The 22866-nt window shown below is 38.8% G+C and overlaps 2 protein-coding genes across 3 annotated transcripts in view; one reads left to right on the top strand and one right to left on the bottom strand.

Annotated features, from left to right (window-relative positions):
- Positions 1-19358, top strand: part of KCTD3 (potassium channel tetramerization domain containing 3) — a 38611-nt gene extending 19253 nt beyond the window's left edge. For both annotated transcript variants that reach the window (XM_035111328.2, XM_035111327.2), the window contains exons 10-18: positions 4150-4265; positions 7777-7864; positions 8067-8183; positions 9512-9682; positions 10558-10713; positions 12036-12132; positions 16817-17001; positions 17455-17593; positions 18107-19358. In XM_035111328.2, the coding sequence (XP_034967219.1) occupies positions 4150-4265; positions 7777-7864; positions 8067-8183; positions 9512-9682; positions 10558-10713; positions 12036-12132; positions 16817-17001; positions 17455-17593; positions 18107-18671 (1634 nt within the window). In that variant the 3' untranslated portion in view covers positions 18672-19358. The remainder of the gene's footprint in view (positions 1-4149; positions 4266-7776; positions 7865-8066; positions 8184-9511; positions 9683-10557; positions 10714-12035; positions 12133-16816; positions 17002-17454; positions 17594-18106) is intronic.
- Positions 19359-20601: 1243 nt separating this feature from the next.
- Positions 20602-22866, bottom strand: part of USH2A (usherin) — a 452818-nt gene continuing 450553 nt past the window's right edge. The window contains exon 73 of the mRNA XM_060273280.1: positions 20602-22443. Within this exon, the coding sequence (XP_060129263.1) occupies positions 22354-22443 (90 nt within the window). The 3' untranslated portion in view covers positions 20602-22353. The remainder of the gene's footprint in view (positions 22444-22866) is intronic.

Below are 22866 nucleotides of genomic sequence, written 5' to 3'. Positions count from 1 at the left end.
ATGGGTGCATAGTGGTATATGTCACTTATTGAAGTGTTCCTGAAGCCCTGTTGTGATAATAAGTAGAAAGTAATTTAATTTTTGACTGACTTATTTCAGCTCTGCATGGTGAACCTGAATGTGGGAATTAGAGATGACAGTTTGGAATGACTGCCAGCTTGTCTTGTTCTTACTAAAAGCCATGTTTCTCAAGGTCTCCTTCTGATAACCTTCAAAAAACACAATTTGGGCAATGCTTTGCTACTAATAATCTTTTGAGCAGAAATTAGTCGAGATAGCCAGCACTGGCACCAGACAGCTTTAGAGCCAAGGGCTTCATGCTACCAGAAGGTACATAAACATGAAAAGGGCTTTTAGAGAAGCCAAATACTTCACTCTGCAGATCTGATTGATAGCTTGACTTACTTATTAAAATACATACTTGCTTCCAAACATCAGCAGTGGCCTTTTTGAGCAGGGGCAGAGAGAAAGATACAAGGAATCTTTTGAGTTCCAAAAGTAACATTTAAGTAATAGGGTAATGATAATGACAGACTGTTTCCTCTAGCCATGAAGAGCTGTCACCATAGATTTAATCTACTTGCCAGCATAGATGTAGTATCTTCATGCATTTTTCCAAAATAAGTTGTATGATTAGAGAGGTACTCAGTGGAGTAGGTTTGTTTTCTGCCCTCAAGTAATTAAGCCCCCTGAGGGAATCAGTATTTTAGTGGGGGAAATGATGTGGACAACGTGTGAATATTCAATTCTGTTTGGCTGTTGTGTCTGCACATTGGCAGTATGGAGATTATTAAATTTATTCATCAGATGTTTAGAGTGTCCTTCAATATGCAGTAATCATGTGGCTGACAAAGTTTGAAGAAGTAAAATAATAATACAGTAAAACAACAATATTTACTTAAGAAATTGTATAAGAGTAGTAGTAGTAGTATTAATAATAATAATAATAATTTTTTATTTATACCCTGCCCACCTGGCTGGGTTTCCCCAGCCACTCTGGGCGGCTTCCAAAAGAAATACCGTGTTTCTCATATTATAAGACACGTCTTATATTTACTTTTTCCTGAAAAAAACATACCATGGCTTATTTTCAAGGGATGTCGTATTTTTAAATTAAGTACCGGTACAGACCACAGACCTGCTCCCACCGGGTCTTCGCGCGCGGCAGGCAAAGGCTGTAGCCGGGTCCTGGGGCTGCGCGCGCGGCAGGCAAAGGCTGCAGCCGGGTCCTGGGGCTGCGCGCGCAGCAGGCAAAGGCTGCAGCCGGGTCCTGGGGCTGCGCGCTGAGGCTGCAGCTGCAGCCAGGTCCCGGGTGTCCACATGCAAAGGCTGCAGCCGGGTCCTGGGGCTGCGCGCTGAGGCTACAGCCGGGTCCCGGGTGTCCGTGCGCGGTGCGCAAAGGCTGCAGCCGGGTTCTGGGGCTGCGTGCGCTGCGCGCTGAGGCTGCAGCCAGGTCCCGAGGGTTAACGCGGCAGCAGCAACCCTTCTTTGCCACAGACCTGCTCCCACCACCCGGTACGGCTTATGCCTTATATTTTTCCACCTCAGGAAAATCCTGCCATGCCTTATTTTGTAGGGATACCTTAAAATATGAGAAACACGGTATTAGAATACACTAATTTCTTAAAGATTAAAAGCTTCCCTAAACAGGTTTGCCTTCAGATGTCCTCTAAAAGTCTGGTAGTTATTTTTCTTTTTGACATCTGGTGGGAGGGCGTTCCACAGGGCGGGTGCCACTACTGAGAAGGCCCTCTGCCTGGTTCCCTGAAACTTGGCTTCTCACAGCGAGGGAATCGCCAGAAGGCCCTCAGCACTGGACTTCAGTGTCCGGGCAGCCCCTTCAAGCTTTCCCCTCTGCATTTAACGAAATCTAAATCAGGCTTTTCAAGTACTGTAGTGTTAATGAATTTTAATTTTAAGTTAAGTGTTTAAACGGAAAATGAACAATTCGGCTTCATTAGAGTCATTGCGTTATGTAGCATGCGCTAAAAGTTATAAATGTACTGAAATTGATATATCCCAAAGAGTTTTCAGTTCATTTAATAAGCAAAACTCTTCTCTTTCAGAGAACTTTATAGGCCCATTTATCTTGCAGAGCCTAATGTTAGCAGCCCTGCCTTGGGATAGAGAAGCAGTGCTTTGTTCATGTCCTGTAAAAGAAACATTTTGTTGTTACAAACACTCTTCAGAAGCTGACAACACCATCTATGGAAAATTGCAAGGGCTGGCATCTCCATGATAGAGCTCTCCCAGAGGCTGTTTTCTCTTCAATATTACTTACATAAGATACCACTACTGGATTGCTGCTATAAGCAATATTTTACTGAGAGGGCCCCTTAAGACAAGAACCTGTCATTACTTATGCCGTCGTCTTCCCTGTGGACGGCCGTCAGGATTGTTGAGCCTAAGCAGGAGTGACACTTTAAATTCCTTCAGACTATTCATGCTGTCTTCCTTGATTTCCCTGAACTTCATCCTTCTCCAGAGTAATCAATTCTAGTTCTTTCTCTCCTTTTTATTATTGCCTGCTTTTATGCGCCCTGCTGTTAAATATAGTCAGTATCAGAGATGATCATATGTCCTGAAAAATTATTTGGCATTGTAATTAAGTCACTTTATGCACCAGGCTTCTTGACTGCTATCTGAAAACAGCACCTACTGTCCTCTTCAAAATACCATTTTGGTATCTGAAGAAGTGTGCATGCACACGAAAGCTCATACCAATGACAAACTTAGTTGGTTTCTAAGGTGCTACTGGAAGGATTTTTTTTTTATTTTGTTTCGACTACTGCAGACCAACACAGCTAAGAAGGCAATAAATACATTATATTCTGCTGTTACAATATTCTATCCAGCTGCTGGTTGGTTAATAGAAGATTCAGCAACATAACCCGCTGTGACTGGGTACAGTCTCTCTACACATTTACTTCAAGAGACCCAACCAATGCCTCAATATGTACTGAGGTTACAAGTGGCAGAAGGAACAGCAGGTTGTACAGGTTGTACCAGTAACTAGTTTACCCTTGTAAAGTCTGGAATTCTGAAGGGTCTTCAAAGGGTTTCTGTAGAGCTTTTTATATTTAAAAATGTTCATATAATTACATGGTTCTACTGCAGGTTTAATTAACTCTTTAAAATTACAATTAAAAACTATACTGTGAAGTCACTTAATCTGGCAACATGCTAAACTCTTTTGCTGCAGTTTCCAATACTAATCTTATTAAATCTGATCTGATGGCTACAACTGACAAACATTGTCAAGTCACCCCCCCCCCCAAAAAAAAATAAACTTGGAAAAGTACAAGATCTCTTCAGTCTTGATGTATTCTGGCTATTTAAACACTTTACATTCGTATTAGCTGTAGTAATGAATTAATCAACCATGTCACTTTGTGCCAAAAATTGGACAATTCATAATTGGAGAGAGTTTGCAACAATGTGCACATGGATCAATTTAACATCAAAGAATAATAGAATGAGGGTGGCATCAAACAAAGTATTTCTGCTAGTGCAAGGAATGCTAGATTTTTGCTTGTGCAATGGAAGTTACTCTGGCTCCTCCTCCCATGCACTCCCTAAATCTGTTCTGTTCCCCAACCCTCCAGAGCAGTTTGGGGAGGGCACATGGGATGTGTGAGAGGGCAGAGGGGGCGTTCTGTTGTGCAGAAGGAAATCCTTGTGATAATGGAACTTCTTCACTGGATACAGTCCTGAGTGTCTGTTTTCAGTATGAAACAAGAAATGGTTAATAAGGACTGACATAGAATGCAACTATTTTGATTTTGTGCTTGTGACAAGCATGACTAAAACCTGCTGTTCCTTCTGCCACTTGTAACCTCAGTACATATTGAGGCATTTGTTGGGTCTCTTGAAGTAAATGTGTAGAGAGACTGTACCCAGTCACGGCAGGTTATGTTGCTGAATCTTCTATTAACCAACCAGCAGCTGGATAGAATATTGTTACAGCAGAATATAATGTATTTATTGCCTTTTTAGCTGATTAAAAAAAGCTCTCTAACTTTCTTAAAGCAGCATTGTAATTCTCACATTGCATTCTGACACACACACCCCTTTTTGTTGGTTGATCATATTAGTTCAGGAAGCAAACTTAATGCACACTTTCTTAGGTGGTTGTTTTTCTTCTAATAGGAGTATTTAGTCTTGGAGTTCCTGTGGATGCTCTCTTCTTCATTGGTAATCAGTTGGTGGCTACTAGTCATACAGGAAAAGTTGGAGTATGGAATGCCGTGACTCAACACTGGCAGGTATGGTAAACAGAAATGCTCAATATGACTGTTTTATGAAAATGTAAAAACAACATAAATGCTGAGGGTACTACCGTATTTTGTAAAGTTTATCATTACCCATTCTTTTTTTATATATAAAAAAATCATTTTTATTAATTCTCCAATAAAAACAGCCAATTAATATCTAATCACAATCCAATTAAAAACTAAAAACTAAAAAAAGACCAAATTGTAATCCAAATTATTAATTATTAATTTTTCCCGGGCTTCCCATAGTCTGGAGCTCCGGAAGAATAGCTCCCACGTCTCGTTCCTGCCCTTTTCCTGTTGTTCTCCTTCTTTCCACATTCTGATTTTAACGCTTTAAATTTCTTCGTCCCTGGCTATGTGATTCTCAGTCATGTCCAAAATCATATATCCTTACATCCGAGTACAGCTTTATTTGTAAATATGTATTTTTCCAACTATCTGTTTGCCAGTGCAGCTTTTCCTGACTTCATTCCAATCTTTCAATCCAGGCTATTATCCGAGACTTCATTTAGAGTGTAATGACGCAGCAACTCCCATGTTGTTAAGCTGTTAAGTTACTCCCATCCAGGCTGTTGTCCAAGTCTGTCTTTTGATGTTAGGCATGCTGTTTGCATATTGCAATGTAAATAAACTGTATTCCACAAATGTAAATCATTTGACGATCGATCGGCTTTCGGAGACCACACATTCCCCCCTCCTGGACCCTAGGAGGGGGGCTGCTAGACATCCATTTAGCCTTCTCTCTTGCACTTAATGAAGCTGCACGATTGAATGTTTAATTATATATAGAAGTCCATCTGTACTCCTCAAAATAAATTAGGTTTCTTAATGAGGCTTGGCATAGAAAACCAATTGTAAGTATTGTGAAGAAAAAAGAGCGAACCAGTACCTCCGTAATCCAAAACATCATGATGAGAATCTCTTTGAAGTCCGAGCTTTGAAGTTCAAGCCAGGGACTGTACAAATCTGCAGGTTTCCCCCCCCCAGTCTTCTTCAGTCCAGACTATGTCTGTTTATTGTCCAAGTGTGATTATTTTATCAAACAAATATTCCTGGCTATGAGAGTGGCTTCGGAGAGTGCTGGCCGTACCGTGCTCTGACCCAGTGTCCTGCCGCCTGCACCTTGATGCAAGCTTGCAATCTTGGACAATCTGCGGGTCTTCGAGACTCCTGCGGAGTCTGCCATGGCTAGTTACCCCCATATCACCCCTGAATTACTGGCACGGCTGGGGTCTGATCGTATGGGACTCAGCCATTTCCCACTGCCAGAAACAGGAAGCCTCTTACTACCCATTCTTAAGGATTCTTTTTTCTTATTCTTCATTACAATTTATTATTGCATTTACTTGTAAGTCAGACTACATCTAAGACAAACAAGTTGCATGTTAATCTTGAGGACTCTCCAAAGCTCTCGAACTGATTGCACTGCACATCATGCCTCAAAGATATCTATTTTATATTTCTATTCTCAAATGCCCAGTGATTTTATATATTATGCATTCTGACAATGAGAATAGAGATTCTTGGATTCCAGACAAGACTGAGGGAAGAGCTGGGCATTCATGCAGGAAACAAACCTTGTAACACAGCCAGATGAATGTTTCTGTGGCACAATGTAAAAACACTGTAATGAAATCCAAGTGGCTGCCTTGCAAATCTCGAGAGGCAGAAGTGACCTAAGGCTGACTCCCGTGGCTGCCACAGTACTGGTTGAATAAATCCTGATTTTACCCATAAGTGACAGTCATGCCAATGACTAACACTGCAAGAATGCAAAAAGCCAAGTGATATAACATAATAATCATGTTATGTATTGAAAACTGACCTAGTGCATTTGAATCTAACACAAATAGCTAAAACCACTTTAAAAGCTCTGTCAGTACCTGCTTAAAAACTCTTTAGTCTCTGCCTAATCTGCAAGAAGATGATCTATGTTTTAAGTGTTACTTTAGGAGTTAATAGGCAGTGTCTGCTTTATAGCTATGCTGATCACACATTATGATCTTCACATTATGTACACCCCTCCTTGGAAGCTTGCTGAAGTTGTGTGAATATTTTCCGGGTAAGAAATGGTGTGTCTTTGTCTCTTGTGAATGTAATGGCATAGTGGGAATGAATAGAGCTGTTGGGTTACCTTTGTAGATCTTATTGCCCTTGCTATGCAATGGAAGGCAAAGCAGTCTTTGATGTAACCTGGTCCAGATTTTTTTGGCCATTATATGTAAGGCAGCACCCTCATGGCTCTGGAGACCGACTTGCTTCTTATCTAAGGATAACCCCCCCCTGGATTCATGTGATCAGCTCCCCCCCCAAACTCTATGAACAACGCAGACTGGACATGGGTTAAGAGGGCAAGTAGTGAGATGGACATCCAAAGGCACCTTGCCTATGTTGTAGGGACTCAATAAGTTGCTATGTTATACAATGTGGGTTCTCTGGATATCTTTTTTTTATAGAAAAACTGACTATAAATACTGTTTGGATTTTCTTTTCTTAATCATTACAAGCTGCTAAACAAATACAGTGGGTTGCACCCAAACTTGTCTTGTGCTAGAGCTCCACTCCTTCCCACTGTACCTCCTCCATCCTCTGAAAAACCTCTTCTCAGGGGGACTGAGATAGGAACTGAAATGGAAATGAGAACTAGAGAAAATGGCAGAGGCAGCATGCATGAGCTGTGACAGGCTCTCAAGTTGTTTTTGTTTTACCATTAATACTGTTGCAGTTTACTTGTTAAGAATGAGTTCTGTTCTTAAAACTGCTACTCGCTTTCTTTAGATTTGTATATATCAAGTGTTCCATCTAATGGGCGCAGGACATGTATGCTTCTCCCCAAACATGGGCAGCATTTAGAAACACGGTGATGGAAGATAGTTTGCCTTTTCTTTAAAAAGGCATTTTAACTTGGAACAGCAAGAGAAATCTGGTTGGAACTGATAACAAACTTGCTGATCATTATTGCTCTTGAGCAAATCAGTTACAGTACTTGCTAAACAACGCCGTGAATTGCACTTTCTGGAATTGCTATTTAGTGGGAACCTTTGAAGGCAAAAGTGTACTTGCAGGTTATTTGGAAGCTGGTTGCTGAAAACTGTCTCCACTCTACATGTTTGATTATTCAGTCAGAAGGGGAACATTCTCAAAGAAGTATCAACAAAATACTATTTTTGTTTTAATTTTCATGGGCTGTAATGCTCTTGAGAAACAACCTTTCTGTAGTTACGGCATCTGAAAAATGGTTAGAGAATGTGGCAATGGGGTTCTTTCAAAGATTCATAAACTTTTAGGAAGTTGCCTTATATTATGTAAACTTTAACATTATTGGAATAGCTCCAATTAAACTTTAATAAAATTATATTCACTTTTAAAAAGGAAAATTGTAGTACACTGGCAGACAGCATAGGTCCATATTGCACTGTCTCTAGTGAAATACTGGATAGATTCTGATGAAAAAATGCAATTTTAAATACTGTAATTACTTGCATTTTATTTATCTTAGGTTCAAGATGTTGTTCCCATCACCAGTTATGATACTGCTGGGTCATTCTTACTGCTGGGCTGCAACAATGGCTCCATATATTACATTGGTAAGACTATGAAATTTCTCCCATTCAGAATTAGCAACACTTTACAGTACTTCATGATTTGGTAGAATCATGATCTGAATTTCTTTTATTTGCTACCTTAAGATGACTATTATACCTATGGTTCAGTGCCCCAATATATTTTGATGATGGGTGATTTATAAATAGGTAAATAAATGTGTGTTTTAAAAATTTTATTTTACAGATATGCAGAAATTTCCACTACGAATGAAGGATAATGATCTTCTGGTGACAGAACTTTACCATGACCCTTCCAATGATGCCATAACAGCACTTAGTGTTTACCTCACACCCAAAACAAGTGTGTACCATCTTCACCTTTAATGTCCATTAATAATAAATGTTTGATACTGTATGGGAGCATTATTATTACCTTCTCAATGCATCCTTTTGTAAGAAATTTAATTTAATGTTCCATTTTAAATCGGTCCTATTGCAAGGGAACATACCAAATGATATGTTCAACCAGAAGATGTTTGTGGATTTTGGTTTTTTTAAAAAAATTATATTTTAAAGAACAGGAAATTCAGAGGCATTTTTTTCCTGTGTCTGCTTATACATGACACGTGAGCACATTATGCACATTCAAGCATAGGTTTTTGCAGTTAGAAATCTCACACCTGCCATTTCCTAGCGCAGTCATGGCCACACCTTGTGAAGAGAGCCCAAGTATTGTGTTTCTGAATGGCATAAATGAGACATCAGTTGCTGAATTATTTAACAGTATTTCTTTATAGGTGAAGTACATTATCCACTTTAACATTGACACCAAGCAGCCAAACCTTTAGGGCCCCTGTCATTCCTATTTAAAAACGGTTGTCTTCTACAGTGCAGTTTTGAAATATTTTTTTTTTCAGGGTGAGTATTGGGGAAGTGGAGACTTCCTTGGTGCCACTGTCAAACATTGCCTAAGAATATCTTCTTAGTGAGAATGTGGAAAAAATGGGTGTTTTTTTTAATGCACCATGCAACATGTTCATTAGAAACCAGGATTGCATGCCTGTCCTTTCTCAGTTTACACTTGATAAAAACCCAGGTTTATTGCTGTGCATAATGTGTTTAAACCATTCTAGGAGTGGACTGAGGTGTCATATTCTGGAAGATGGCTTAGTAATGCAAGAAGGTTTTTTGCTGCACAATTCCAAACTTTTTTCAGTTTTCATTTTTTGTTCATAGCTTGCCAACATTGCTTGCCAACTTTCATGATGTCTTGGGGGTGGGGGAAAAGAAATTTGCAGTAATTAATGCTGAGTTAATATCTTTATTACGGTCATAGACCAGCAAAAAGGAAAAAGAAAACCAACAATACATAAAATAGATAGTTCTTAAGTATCATCTTTGAGCAATACTGTTTCATAATCCTATTTTAAATTAAAATTAGGTTAAAATTTACTCTGGTTTCTCTTCAGATCGTATAAATCTTTCGCCTTTTACTAAGGATTAATGCTGAGTTGTTACAGAATAGTAAGAGGCCAATATTAGCCTGTAAATGGGGCACATCTCTAAAAAAAAGTATTGAAGCTGTGTACAAGCCTCTCATTGGTTTATGCAGAATTCCTAGGCAGCTTCGAGCCCCTATTCCATCTTGGAAGCAAGTGCAGTTTTGTATTGGTGTTTTATTTTCCATAGGTGTAAGTGGTAATTGGATTGAGATTGCGTATGGCACAAGTTCAGGAGCAGTGCGTGTGATTGTGCAACACCCAGAAACGGTTGGATCAGGCCCTCAGCTCTTTCAGACTTTCACAGTTCACCGAAGCCCCGTTACAAAGATCATGCTGTCGGAGAAACATTTGGTGTCAGGTAATCATGTTGGAAGAAATGGGATCTCCTGCTATTTCCTATTTAATTTGTATTCATTTCTTTAAACTCCTGAAGCTAGAAAGAGAGTGGATAAAAGCCACTTCCCCACTTGTACCTCCTGTTCATACTGAGTTTCTGGTGTGAAAGCCCAGTGAAATTAAGAGGTCATGGATGCAATTTATAGAAGAAAGTAAAGAAAGCAATGGTGATATGGTGAGGTGAGGCTCAAACGCAAATATCCATAGCTGGATGGGAGTTGGCAGTCACTGGGCAATATATCCTTTACTTCATACTCTTCCTGGGGCTTGTGTGTGTGTGTGTGTGTGTGTGTTTCTGAGATAGGGAGGGTGCACTATTAGCACACAGTGATGCACTGTAGCTCTCGCTTAGCGTGCTTGGTGCTTCCTGCAAGACTTAAGCAGACAATGCCTATGGGAATAAAAAAATTGTCCAGTAGCACCTTAGAGACCAACTAAGTTTGTTCTAGGTATAAGCTGAAGAAGTGTGCATACACACGGAAGCTTTTACCCAGAACAAACTTAGTTGGTCTCTAAGGTGCTACTGGACAGTTTATTATTATTATTATTATTATTATTATTATTATTATTATTATTATTATTATTATTATTTTGACTGTGTCAGACCAACACAGCTACCTACCTGAATCTGTGCTTATAGGACAAAGGGACCCGCAAGCACCCTCAGTTCAGACATTTGGAAGGCACTCAAAATGCAAACCAATTCTTACAAAGTTTCATTGAGGCTACAGGAATGGAGATTAGTAACACAAAAATATTGTGAGGTTTTGACTTTGGTTGAGGTTTAAAATGATAGCTGTATCTTTTTGTGAACCTTTTTTCTTGTACTTTTTCTAGTTTGTGCAGATAACAATCATGTTCGGACCTGGACAGTGACACGTTTCAGAGGAATGATTTCAACACAGCCAGGATCGACTCCCTTGGCATCATTCAAAATTTTGTCCTTGGAAGAGACCGAGAGCCATGGCAGTTACTCTTCTGGAAACGATATAGGTAGATAAAGCATTCTGAGTGGAGCAGCCGGGTAGCTAATCTGTTCTTTGAGACTCTGAATGGAACATTTCTATCTTGCAGTGTTCAAGAGAAGAGGATATGGGAAATGACAAGAGGAGGGGATATGTGAAATGGCCTGTAGTGGAAGAAGTAGCTGCCTAGGACTAGATGGCAGGAAGGTGGTCCAAGGATTCACTTCTCAGTCATTGAATAATTTATATAGCACTTGATTCTTTTTTTAAAAAAAAAACCTAAGCAATTTACAAAACATTAAAGTTCCAGATTAAAAATAGCTAAAAGCAGGTATTTAAAAGCATTCAAAAGATAATTAAAATCAGCAGTAGCTAAAGAGAGATAAAGCATATATAAATTCTACATGGCTGGATAGGCCGCCTAAACTAAAATATTTTAATTATGCACCAAAAAAGAATATGAAGCAGGGAGTTGGGATTTCCAAAGTGTAGATCAGGCATCCCCAAACTCGGCCCTCCAGATGTTTTGGGACTATAACTCCCAGCATCCCTAGCTAACAGGACCAGTGGTCAGGGGTGATGGGAGTTGTAGTCCCAAACAGCTGGAGGGCTGAGTTTGGGGGTGCCTGGTATAGATGCTGCCACACTAAAATTCCAGTTTCTTAAAAGTGCAGAAGGTATTACGTGGCACTTGTGACAGTGAGAGTTCTGTAAATAAACAGTTGAGTGGGTATCTAAGGGGGTAAGCTGGACCCAAACAGTTAAGGGCTCTCCACACTAACACCTTGAACTTGGCCTGGTAGCACATGGCCCACCAGTGCAGATCTCTGAACAGTTGTTAATACATTTGCAACTGTGCTTTTACCCACCCTGTAGTTTTAGTGATATTACTCAGGGCAACATGAAATAAAAGATGAAATTAAGATTATAAAAAGTGGGGGAGGGACTACTAGTTTCTCTTTCTTTCTCAGCCCCAAGACCCTCCCGTGGCAAACATGTTTCTGAGTATACAGCTAATGCAGAGAGAAAATGACTAGTAACTGGTGACTACTAACAATAGTTGAACCCATAAAAAACAGGGTGATGATTTCGATACTTCCTTAAGGGGAAAGGAACATTACTGAGCATCTATGAACAGTATTGAGGGAGGGATTGTTACGGGCCACATTGAGATAGTGATATGGGTGCATTGTTAAACATTTTGGACAGCTTTTTGAAAAGTTTCACAGAAAAATTGGAAACTAGTACATAGAACTAAATGGCTGTTTATCTAATGTTTACTGTGCAGTATATAGATGTTCAATGGCCTTGAATTGAGGGGGGGAAATCTTCTTTGCTTTCCAATTACAGGACCATTTGGTGAGCGTGATGACCAACAGGTGTTTATCCAAAAAGTTGTTCCCATCACTAACAAACTATTTGTGAGGCTCTCTTCTACTGGAAAAAGGTAAGCAACAACATTATTGTGCAGCTGGGTATTAAAGTGAAGGTCAAGGTTTATTGTAAATTTGTAGCCTAGTAATTAACAACAAGAAGTTCTGTTTGTTTTTACTGTGTTAAGATTTGCTCAAGACGTTTTACTGTGGTAAGATTATGTCAAGAATTTTAACTGCAATGATTATAAAATCCCAATGTTTACAAAATGGTGTGGGCTAATGTACCACCTAAGAGCATAATAATTCTGTTCATTGTTAATGTTCCAAACAAATTACCTTTTTTTAGGATTCTCTGATTAAGTTCCCATGATTAGCTCTGGCACAACAATCGATGTTAGATTACCAAAATAGCTTTGGCTGACACTAAAATCCCATGACTTTTGTCTCTACCTTCGATTAATGTATGATAAAAGATATCTCTGCTTCCATGAGATTTCCATTGATGACATGTGGGAGTTTGAAAGGAGGGCTTCCTTGTTATGGTGCCAGTGTTGCTTTTCTCACATCAGGCCAAGGAGATTAGTGCAAATGTTCCTCTCACTGTTGGTTCCACATAGACAATGGCAGAAGTACAGTCAACTAATTTGCTTTTTATCCCACTCTTCTCAAATTATCTCTTTCCACTATGTGGGCAACATACATTATACTTCTTCCACTGCTGCCTCACATTTTCTCGGCGCGGGGGATACTGAAAGAAAATGAAAAGGCCAGCAGAACTGTTGTACCCAAGACAGAACGCATAGTGGAGTCACAGAATACCTTCATGTTTGTGCCATGACGACACTCTAGTAATCCTGTTGGCTGGGAGGGAAGGCAGGTTACATTCTGCACATCGTGTTTAAGATTATCACTGTAGAATAATTGTTCTATGCCAGGTGTGGGAATTTGTAGTTCAGCAGCCTCTGGAGAGCTACAAATCCCATCAGCCCCAGTAAACATGGGCCATGGCCAGGTATGATGGGAGTTCAGCAACATCTGGAAGGCTAGTAGTAGTAGTACAGTCATACCTCGGTTTAAGTACGCTTCGGTTTGAGAACTTACAGTTTAAGTACTCCGTGGACTTGTCTGGAACGGATTAATCCACTTTCCATTACTTTCTTTCTTTTTTTTTTTTTTTAATTTTTTTTTTTTTTTGAAAAGCTTTATTAGTTTCAAAAATGTACAAACAATTAAAACAGAAAATAATGTACATCAACAATATGTTGTCGTGTATTTGTTCTTTTCCCCTCCCCACCCCTCCCCCCTCCCCCCCCCTCCCTGGCCCTCCTCCCTCATGACTTCCCAACCTGTACCGGGCTCCTCCCTGAAAAACCATATAAGATATTACACACTACCAATCATGTTACACAAAATTATCAATAACATATAAATATAAACCCTTTACAATTTACAGTTATGCTTATACCTATGATAGAACCCTTTAAAGGTCTGAGATCAGGTTTGGGTTCTCCACTTTATCTTTTATATAATTGGTAAATGGTTTCCATATTTTTATAATTGCCTCTGTGTCCGTTCCCTTGAGTTCTTCATATCTTATCGCTAGTCTACAATATTGTAATACCTTGATTTGCCAGTCCTCTCTGCTGGGAATTGCCGAGGTTTTCCAATTTTTTGCAATTAGAAGCCTAGCGGCTGCTACTGCATAACTTATTATGCACCTATCCTCAGATTTAACATCTTCCGGTAGCATTCCCAAGAGGAACATTTCCGGATTTTTCTTGATGGGATATTTCAGTATTTTTTTTTAATTCTTTGTATAACATTTCCCAAAATCCCTTAATTATGTTGCAATTCCACCATATATGAATATATGAGCCAATTTCCTTTTTACACCTCCAGCATAGATTACTGACCCCCGGATAAATTTTTGATAATGGCGTCAGGTGCCATCTGTTTAGCATTTTTAGAATATTTTCTTTCAAATCATAATTTGGTGTAAAGTTTAAGTCGCGTTTCCAGAGATTTTCCCATTTTTGTATTGGGATTGGTTTTCCCAAGTCTTGGCCCCACTTTATCATGTAATCCGTGGACTTGTCTGGAACGGATTAATCCACTTTCCATTACTTTCAATGGGAAAGTTCGCTTCAGGTTAAGTACAGACTTCCAGAACCAATTGTGTACTTAAACCAATGTACCACTGTAGTAGTAGTTGTAGTAGTAGTATGATTTACACCCCAGCCACTATGAATAGCTAAAAGAATTTATAAAACATAATAAAATAATAAAATTTCAGATGTCTTCTAAAAGCCAGATAGTTGTTTATTTCCTTGACATCTGAAGGGAGGGCATTCCACAGGGAGGGCACCACTACCGAGAAGGCCCTCTGCCTGGTTCCCTGTAACTTTGCCAAACATTCCCTACACCTGTTCTATACTCTCAGCAAAGATAACATTTTGGGAATATGAGTCCATAATTGGGGGGCTTAGTGCTGTGCTGATTTTGGGCAGACAGTGGCAGGAATGAAATACAGTATAAAAATTCCTGCCCTAACAAAAGCTGTAAGAACTCTTCTCTCTTTCCCCCCTCCCCCCTTGAAATGATAAAGATAACATCCACAAAATGCATGCACCAGCTTCTCTGCACAAGGTCAAGACCAGCCCTGTATGAAAACAAGTTTGTGTCGCTTTAATACTGTGTCACAAGGATCAGGACTCAAGGCTGTTTATTGCCTCTGGATCCTGCATATCATTTGTTAAATGTCGTCTTTATTCTGCGTCTATTTTTCAGCTATTAGATCCTTGGCAGTGAGCAGAAAAAAATGAGTGGGTGTCATGGTATCCTACTTTCGCAGCAGAGGGCTATGATTCTGCATGTCCAGCACAAATGTTAACCTATCTCTAAAATGAATTTATTCTGTTACATAAATGTCTCAAGAACTAAACATTGATAAGTATTTGAAAATCTGGATACAAGGATATAGAAGGACAAAGAATCAATTTGGGTCTTGGCTTTACTCATAATAGTAAAATTTGTATTTTACAACCATAGTTTACCTGCAGGCAGGTTTGCATTTAACTTCCACTTTTTTAATGGGCATTTAATTATATCCCTTATTTTAGAGCTCTCTTCTGTTCCTCCCATATGCTAGTGTGTATTGCTACCTTTCATAAAATAATATGATATGTTGCTTGGCCATTTAAAAGTAAATGAAATCCAAAGACGTGGAAACAGCAGCTAAAGTGTTTTTGAAAGCCCTGGATACTAGTTAAAGAAAATAGCACTGTTCTAAAATTGAAACTGCTAGTACAACCAAGGCCACTAATAGCGATTCACCGGCACACAGTATCTTTAACACATGGCCTATCGTTTCTTATTGCTTAATCTTGTAATGAATAAAACTCTTTAAGGGAATCAATCTTCTTTGCATCAAAGTTCATTACGTACAATCATAAGCAACTGTTACCAAAATTAATCAAGAGTACATTTTCTGTGCACCTAGATTATCCCTTTGACAGCTTGTTTGTTTTTAAGCAAATAGCATTAGAAGCCTGTAATATGGTTGGAGGCCAAATTATCATCCCAATAAATGTTATAAATCACTATGATTTAATGTCCTGTTCTTGCACAGGAAGAAACTGCCACACGGTTATTAAAATTGGTGTTGTACTAGGGTAAATCTTAACATAATAACTCAAAGCTTGTTCAACTTTGACCTCTTTCTGTTCTCCTCCTTCTCTTTTGATTACTGCAGGCATAGTCTAATCAACCTATGCCTTCTACATGTTAATTAAACCTGCATTCATCTATACCCATTTTATCTCAGAAATAATTGTGTTGGTTATTGCTTCCTATGACAGCGGTTTACATTGGGCGCATTCAGATGTTCCAGATTTTCTTTTGCGTTTGCTCTTGAACTGCTTTGGGAACATCTACTCCGCCATCTTCGCTAAAAAGAGATGGGTTCTCAATTACAAAGCAGAAGTTGTAGTCACAGGTTTCTCTTGGAATGATTTATACAGATTTTTTTTTTTTTTAAAAGCATATGGCAGTTTATAGAACATTTCATAGAACAAATGCTTCCAGGATAACCTTGTGACTACCACTGAATTTCCCACTAAATTTGGGGAGGAATTGTGGCCCTCTTGATATGGCATAATATTCAAGTTGACAATTTGTGATTTACCACTAGCAAGGCACTGCAAGGATTTTGACTCTTGGCAGTTACGTAGCTAGTGGTAAATCACAAATGGGATGGAAACAGTTGAGTTTTTATTCTGCATCAGTATGGAGCAAAGCATTTTCTAGAACATTCTTTAACATATGCATGATGATATTATGGTATAGTATGGCCACAGTCTATAACCCTACAAGCACATCAGTGCCAGTTGCTGGCTTTGGCAGACCACATCTCATGAGCGCCCTGAGGTTCTTCCCCCTTCCATAACTGTCACAGGGCTGCATTGCGATTCTTAGCTTGCATGTCAGATTGGATATTTGGATAACTGAAAGGCAGAGAATATCTATGGTGTGTTAGGTAGTAACAGAAGTGTCCTATTTTGCGTGCACTCTTTAAATAAATTTAAGAAGACACTGCCGTCCTATCTTGGTGTTTAAGGATTTATTCATCAAGTAATAACATTTCTATTACAGTTTTTGTTCTACTAGTAGTCTCTCAGCGTTTACCTAAAAATGAAAATGCCCCTTGTTTTTGCAGATTGGTTGACTTAATGTGCCCTTGTGCAATTTCTAATGCAGGATATGTGAAATTCAGGCTGTTGACTGTACTACCATTTCATCCTTCACGGTACGAGAATGTGAGGGATCCAGTCGGATGGGCTCAAGACCACGACGCTACCTTTTCACGGGGCACGTGAATGGCAGTATTCAGATGTGGGACCTCACCACTGCTATGGATATGGTTAATAAGAGCGAAGAAAAAGGTATCTACCTTGATATACCTTAGTTGGTCTTTAAGGTGCTACTGAAGGAATTTTTTAATTTTATTTCGACTCGGACCAACACGGCTACCTACCTGTACCTTTATATAGTCAGATGTGCAATAATCCAATTTTTCTATTAATGAAAGAAGCCAGATTTAGTAGTTATCCAGTAGGATGTTGTATTCTTCCTATACTGTATTGCAGTTCCAACCTGTTTCTTAAAGCAGAGCTGGGAAGAAGGTAGATTGAGCATTTATTGGTGGATCTCCGGGTGAATTGCAGTAGATCAGCAAGGCTGGATAGCTAGGAACAGCATGCTAAAAAAATGCCAGGGTTCTACCTTCAGTATTTGGCTCAAACGAGACAAGGTGCTGATCTGGATGGGCTATGCAGTGTGGGCAGAATATGGCCGTTTAAATGCATGTGTGTGGTCTGTGTTTTTTCTCTTAAAAGATGTGGGTGGTCCTACAGAAGAAGAACTGCTTAAGCTTCTGGATCAGTGTGACCTGAGCACATCTCGCTGTGCGACTCCCAATATCAGCCCAGCCACTTCAGTGATGCAGCAAAGCCGCCTGCGTGAATCCAGCTCCAGGTATGTCCTTGCCACATGTGCATGTTTGTACTTGCTGGTAAATTGTAATCTGAATCTTTTCATTCAGTACTTTAAACATTTTGAGACTTGGATTTTTTTTTAGATATAGTGGTTCCCTGTTAGAACTGCATGTTACAGAAAGTGATAGCCAACATGAGCCATACTCAAATTCATTGATTTTCACTGGATCTACTCTTGAGTGTGACTAATGTAGATATCAGCCAGAGAAGTCTCCTTTGGTACAGTCAGCTGCCAACAGTTAAAAGGTTACAAGTTTAATTTTTGTTAAATATGCAAAATAAGTGCCTCCCAGAAAGATCAGATACTTCCCCCCTGCCCATTAACATTTAATTTCCACTATCTTTGTGTAGAATAGCTATGGTAACATCACAAGCAACAGCACCATAGATGCTTGAAAAGGAGAATACCTTGTTTCTAGCTCTTGCTATCTGTTCAGTGTGACTGTGTTCATTAATACTGGTGCTCCTACTCATGCATATAAAATATTTTCAGCCTCCAGTTGCAACACCGTGAAATGATCCACGAAACCACTACATATGGTTCCATACGGCCATATAGGGAGAGCCCTTTATTAGCCAGGGCACGGCGGACAGAGAGTTTTCACAGCTACAGAGAGATCCAGGCTTTTAATTTGAACAAAACTATGGTAGACAGAGGTATTCTTCAGAATGGCAACCAGAGTCCTGTACAGGCAGAAGTGAAGAGGACAGGTGAAAACATAACTGACAAAAGGGCTTCAATAGCAGCACTTGAGATAAGAGCTGCCAGAGCAGCAGATGGGGCAAGTGATGGTCAGAAAGTGCCCGAAAATGTATTGGAGTTGAAGAAACGAGGGACTGATGAAGAAAATGAAGCCAAGGCAGAGAATAAAAAGAAAAGTGGGTTTGAAGGAGGAGGATTCCTGGGGAGGAAGAAAGCACCTCATCTGGTGTCTTCACCAAGTATTGTGGAAGGAGGATCTGAAACATCTGGGGCACCTTCTCCATCACCTACAAAGACAGCAGTTTCTCCACGGCATAAGAAAAGTGACTCTAACTGCCAGGATTATACCTTGTAAAAATGCTGAAGGATATTTATATCCAAAATATATATCAAAGGTTTTAAACACTAAACTGGATAATATGTTTACATTTATGTGTTTGTGGGCATCTGTAAGTCTCTCTCTTTCAAGATGTCCTGGAAGTAGAATAAAGGAGGATAGGGAACACATCATTCTACACAAAGGACTTGGCTTCACAGCACAACGAATTGAAGCATTTTAAAAGTATTCTAAATTGATGTTGACTTCATATGACGATGAATATGAAGTCCAATTCTGGTACAGACTTTGATTTCAAGCCTTCTTTAATGGAGGCTGGCATGCACTACCATTTTTGTTGTAAGGGGAGCATTTTCTAATGTCTAACTCTGATTCCCATTTGTGGCTCTGCACATGCTAAATATTTAATGTCTGTTGCCTACTTATTGGTCTTCAGTGAGTTCGGTCTCTCTTCATGCTTTTGTGGTTCCATATTGGGAATAATAATGGAAAGAGGGGTGGCATGGCCACTTCACCTTACGTTTGCCTTTTTTTTTGTTGAGTCACCATATTTTTTACTAGTATTAATAAACTTTGTATACATCACCTGGTGCAATTTGTTAACTTAATCATACTGCAATTCTAAACATCTTGTTACTGATTCAAATGCTATAAAATATTATTTTGCATATATTTGTCTTTAATATTAAAGTTTAAAGAAATTAATAGTTGTGTATTATTTTACTTATTATGAGAAAAAAACACTTATTGCTTACAAGACTGGCGACACCTCCTGGAAAGCATTAACAATTGAGATAAGCCACAAATATTAGCAATAAGAGAGATTTAGATTTAGGCCATATTAAACTTGTGACCTGACTCTGCAAGTGTAAGACATTGCATAGTATTCCCCCCCCCAAAAAAAATATAGGGTAGTTTTGTAATACCAAAAGAAAAGCATTGGTGAGCTTTTACCATCCTCCAGCTTGAGCCAAACAATGAATCTAAAAGAAGTAGCTGCCTTTAGAATCAATTTTGAACATTTGTATATTGTAAAAAATTCAGGTAACTTTCAAAGAGCACCTTGGTATATCTCTGTTTCTGTAAGGTTTTTACACTCCTTTTTCTTCCTGTGCCATGCATACACATGGTTGGCCTGGAACAGTTCAGATCTGTGTATACATTTCTTCTTTTCAGTAAAGCGTGCCACATATTGTAATCCCATACATTCTAGAAGACAAGTCAAAACAATGGATACACTTTGAAATAGACACAATCAAAAACACCCCCACCATAGCATACCCCTTCTTCCAAAACAAACGAGGAAAAAAAGTAGGCATATTGTCCCCAACCACATCTCCATTAAGCCCCCGGCCCATCACACAGCCCAAAACTTCCAAATAAAAACATGGCAAGCCAAAGGCCTACACCACCTAACAGACCTCTACAAAAAATAACAAGCCCACATCAACACAAGAAATATAAGACAAACTATGGGACACCCAAATATCCTGGCTAACACACCACCTTCAACAATTCAGAAGTAAAAGCAGCCACTAGGTCCTTGATCACCTTCAAAAACCACCTGACATCTAAGGGACATGTCAAGGAGATGGTATCCACATTATACAAAATACTGCTCCAGAATCCCACAAATCTCAATGCACATGTATTCTGGGGCTGATGGGAGTTGGGAGTCCAAGACATTTGTAGGGCACTAGGTTGTGGAAGGCCGCTGTAAATGCTAGATAATTTATTCTGTAGCAAAATTCCTAGGGAAATAATACTGGCATTTTCTAACTTTTGTTCAATCGTTAATTTATAGCAATATTCTAGACGAAAGTCCAGCTAGTGGTCTGTCCAAAGTAATTCTATACTCATAGAAGCAATAAATAGGACCATAGGCCAAGATGAGTCAAAGACACCCAATGAAAAATATTGTTTGAAACCATTTATTAATTGGGTTATTCTGAAATGTATTACATTTCTGTACAATAATTAAAAATACTTAGTTTTAGCTTGCATTTCTGTGTAAAAAACAATACACAAGACAGCTTTTAAAGTAACTTAATATTTTGTCCTTTGCTCCGCAAGTATATTGGCAGAAAAGAAAATATCTGCTATTTCAACAGGTAACATTAAACATAGAAAAAGAGTATCCAGCTCTAAATAAACCATGAAATTACATTTCATAAACCATCTAACCAGAGTACTTGTATAAATTTTAGTGGGCCCAGTCCTTTGGGACTTTATGGTTTGAAGGGCACTTGGACTGAGTTCAAATGTGATTCCCTTTTTCTTATCAACAGACAAAATTGCAAAGGTTTTATTGTCAGTAGCACACATACAACAGTTTGCTACTAGAAATGATGTTCTACTCTTGTTCTTCCCAAGCCAAATCTTCAGTTTTGGTGTAGGGTTGGAATGTTTATGCCCTTGCCACAGAAGACATATCTGCACATGTGACAAGGGGTATGCCAATGAAAACTGCCTTATTGCTTCAGGGAATGAATTTTGTTACTATCAGTGGCATGGTTGTAGCACCTTGCATCCAATCAGCCCACAAAACTAGATATACAAGAACCTTTGTTTCAACCTGTGCCTAACAAAACAGTGATAAGATGACCACCTGCTACAGACAACAGCAAAAGTTAGCTATTGACACAGAACATACATAACTTAATCAAAGAAAATTGATGCAAAGTGATGTAGCTTATACTTAAAACTACTAAATTCCTAGATCAGTTCTTTGGAACGATTTAGGCTACAATCCTATATATACTTTTCTGGGGGTAAATTCCAAAGAATTCAGTACGACTCGGTGCTAGGTATGGAACTGACCTACAAATAATTGTAATTTCAGTCTACATAAGAGGGCAATCGGAAATATTTCAACACATGGCTAGGAAAACAAACCACTGCAGAATAAGAACTATAATGAACGATTTGCTAGGACAATAGTGGAAAATTTATATATTTTAAGAGAGATGCAAGAAATCGGCATGGTATATAATAGGATTCTTAGTGAGCCAAGATTCCACTGTACAGGTGAGTCAAACTAAACTCATTTCAGTAATCTTTTTTTTTTTTTAAGAAAGAGCACACACAGCACTGTATAAATATCAAACTCTCTACTTCCCTGATCATGTACTGTGGAACATCCCAGGACCAAACCTAAGTGGTGTAGGAGAATGGTTGTATTGGGACAGATCTGGGGTGACTTGGATTCACACAATCCCAAACCCTCATGCAATTTACTTTTTACTGGTTTCTTTTTGAAACTAAGACATTTTGAAACATTCAATGCAGACTTTTATATATGTTGTAGCATAAATAAGCGGTGGCTCATTATCGACAAATAGGCCATTTTATCCAACCATGGTTTCCCTTCATACTTTTCTAAGTGGAGCTTAAAATGATTATAAATGTTTCTGGCTCGGTTGTGCACATTTTAAAAAACTTTATAATACATACTTTACTATATAAATAAAATTTACTCTGTAAAATCTTAATTGTAGGGTGAAATCTTATCCTTCTTAGCAATGCATTATCACAAGTATATGGTAATACTGACGCTGTTTAAAAAATTTAAAAATCAAGATCATATATTGGTAGGCACATTACATCACAATGACTAAACAAGGCAAGTGTGTTCAGAATGGCTTGAAGAAAGAACACCTTCCATATTCTGCTTATGCCATCGTACCAGCGGCAAAACTACTCACAAATGTGTGTCCGTAAATGTTGTATGTTCTTTTGTGACGGTACTGAAGCCTTTTATAGCGCTCACAAGATCTTCATCATCCACATACTATAAACAAACAAACAAACAAATTTACTTTTTGCTGTTGAAGAGGCTTATGTTCCAAGAACATAATGGCGGAAACGCCTTACCTCCCAACGCCTTTCTAATATTAATGAAGAATAATTTATTCAGGAACACTGTTGGCATTTTCAACAATTGATTAGATAATTTACCTCTCTTAATAGGATGTGGCTCAAAATCTAGAAAGAAAGGAATGAACTTGCTTATATTGTTTTCCTCCCATATGGCAAGTTATCTTTGTAAGCTTTCCATGCACGCCCAACTGCATTAAAATACACTTACCATGTAAGTTGGTCCATTCATTTGTAACATTGGGCCATCAATTGCTGGCATGTTAATAGACCAGTGCATGTGAGTAAGTACATTTTAAGGTAATTGGGCTTTCCCTGTGCCCTGTATAAATTGGGA

This window comes from Zootoca vivipara, chromosome 3 (assembly GCF_963506605.1).
Source record: "Zootoca vivipara chromosome 3, rZooViv1.1, whole genome shotgun sequence".
Lineage (NCBI taxonomy): Eukaryota > Metazoa > Chordata > Lepidosauria > Squamata > Lacertidae > Zootoca > Zootoca vivipara.
This window is presented reverse-complemented; position numbering and strand designations above follow the sequence as displayed.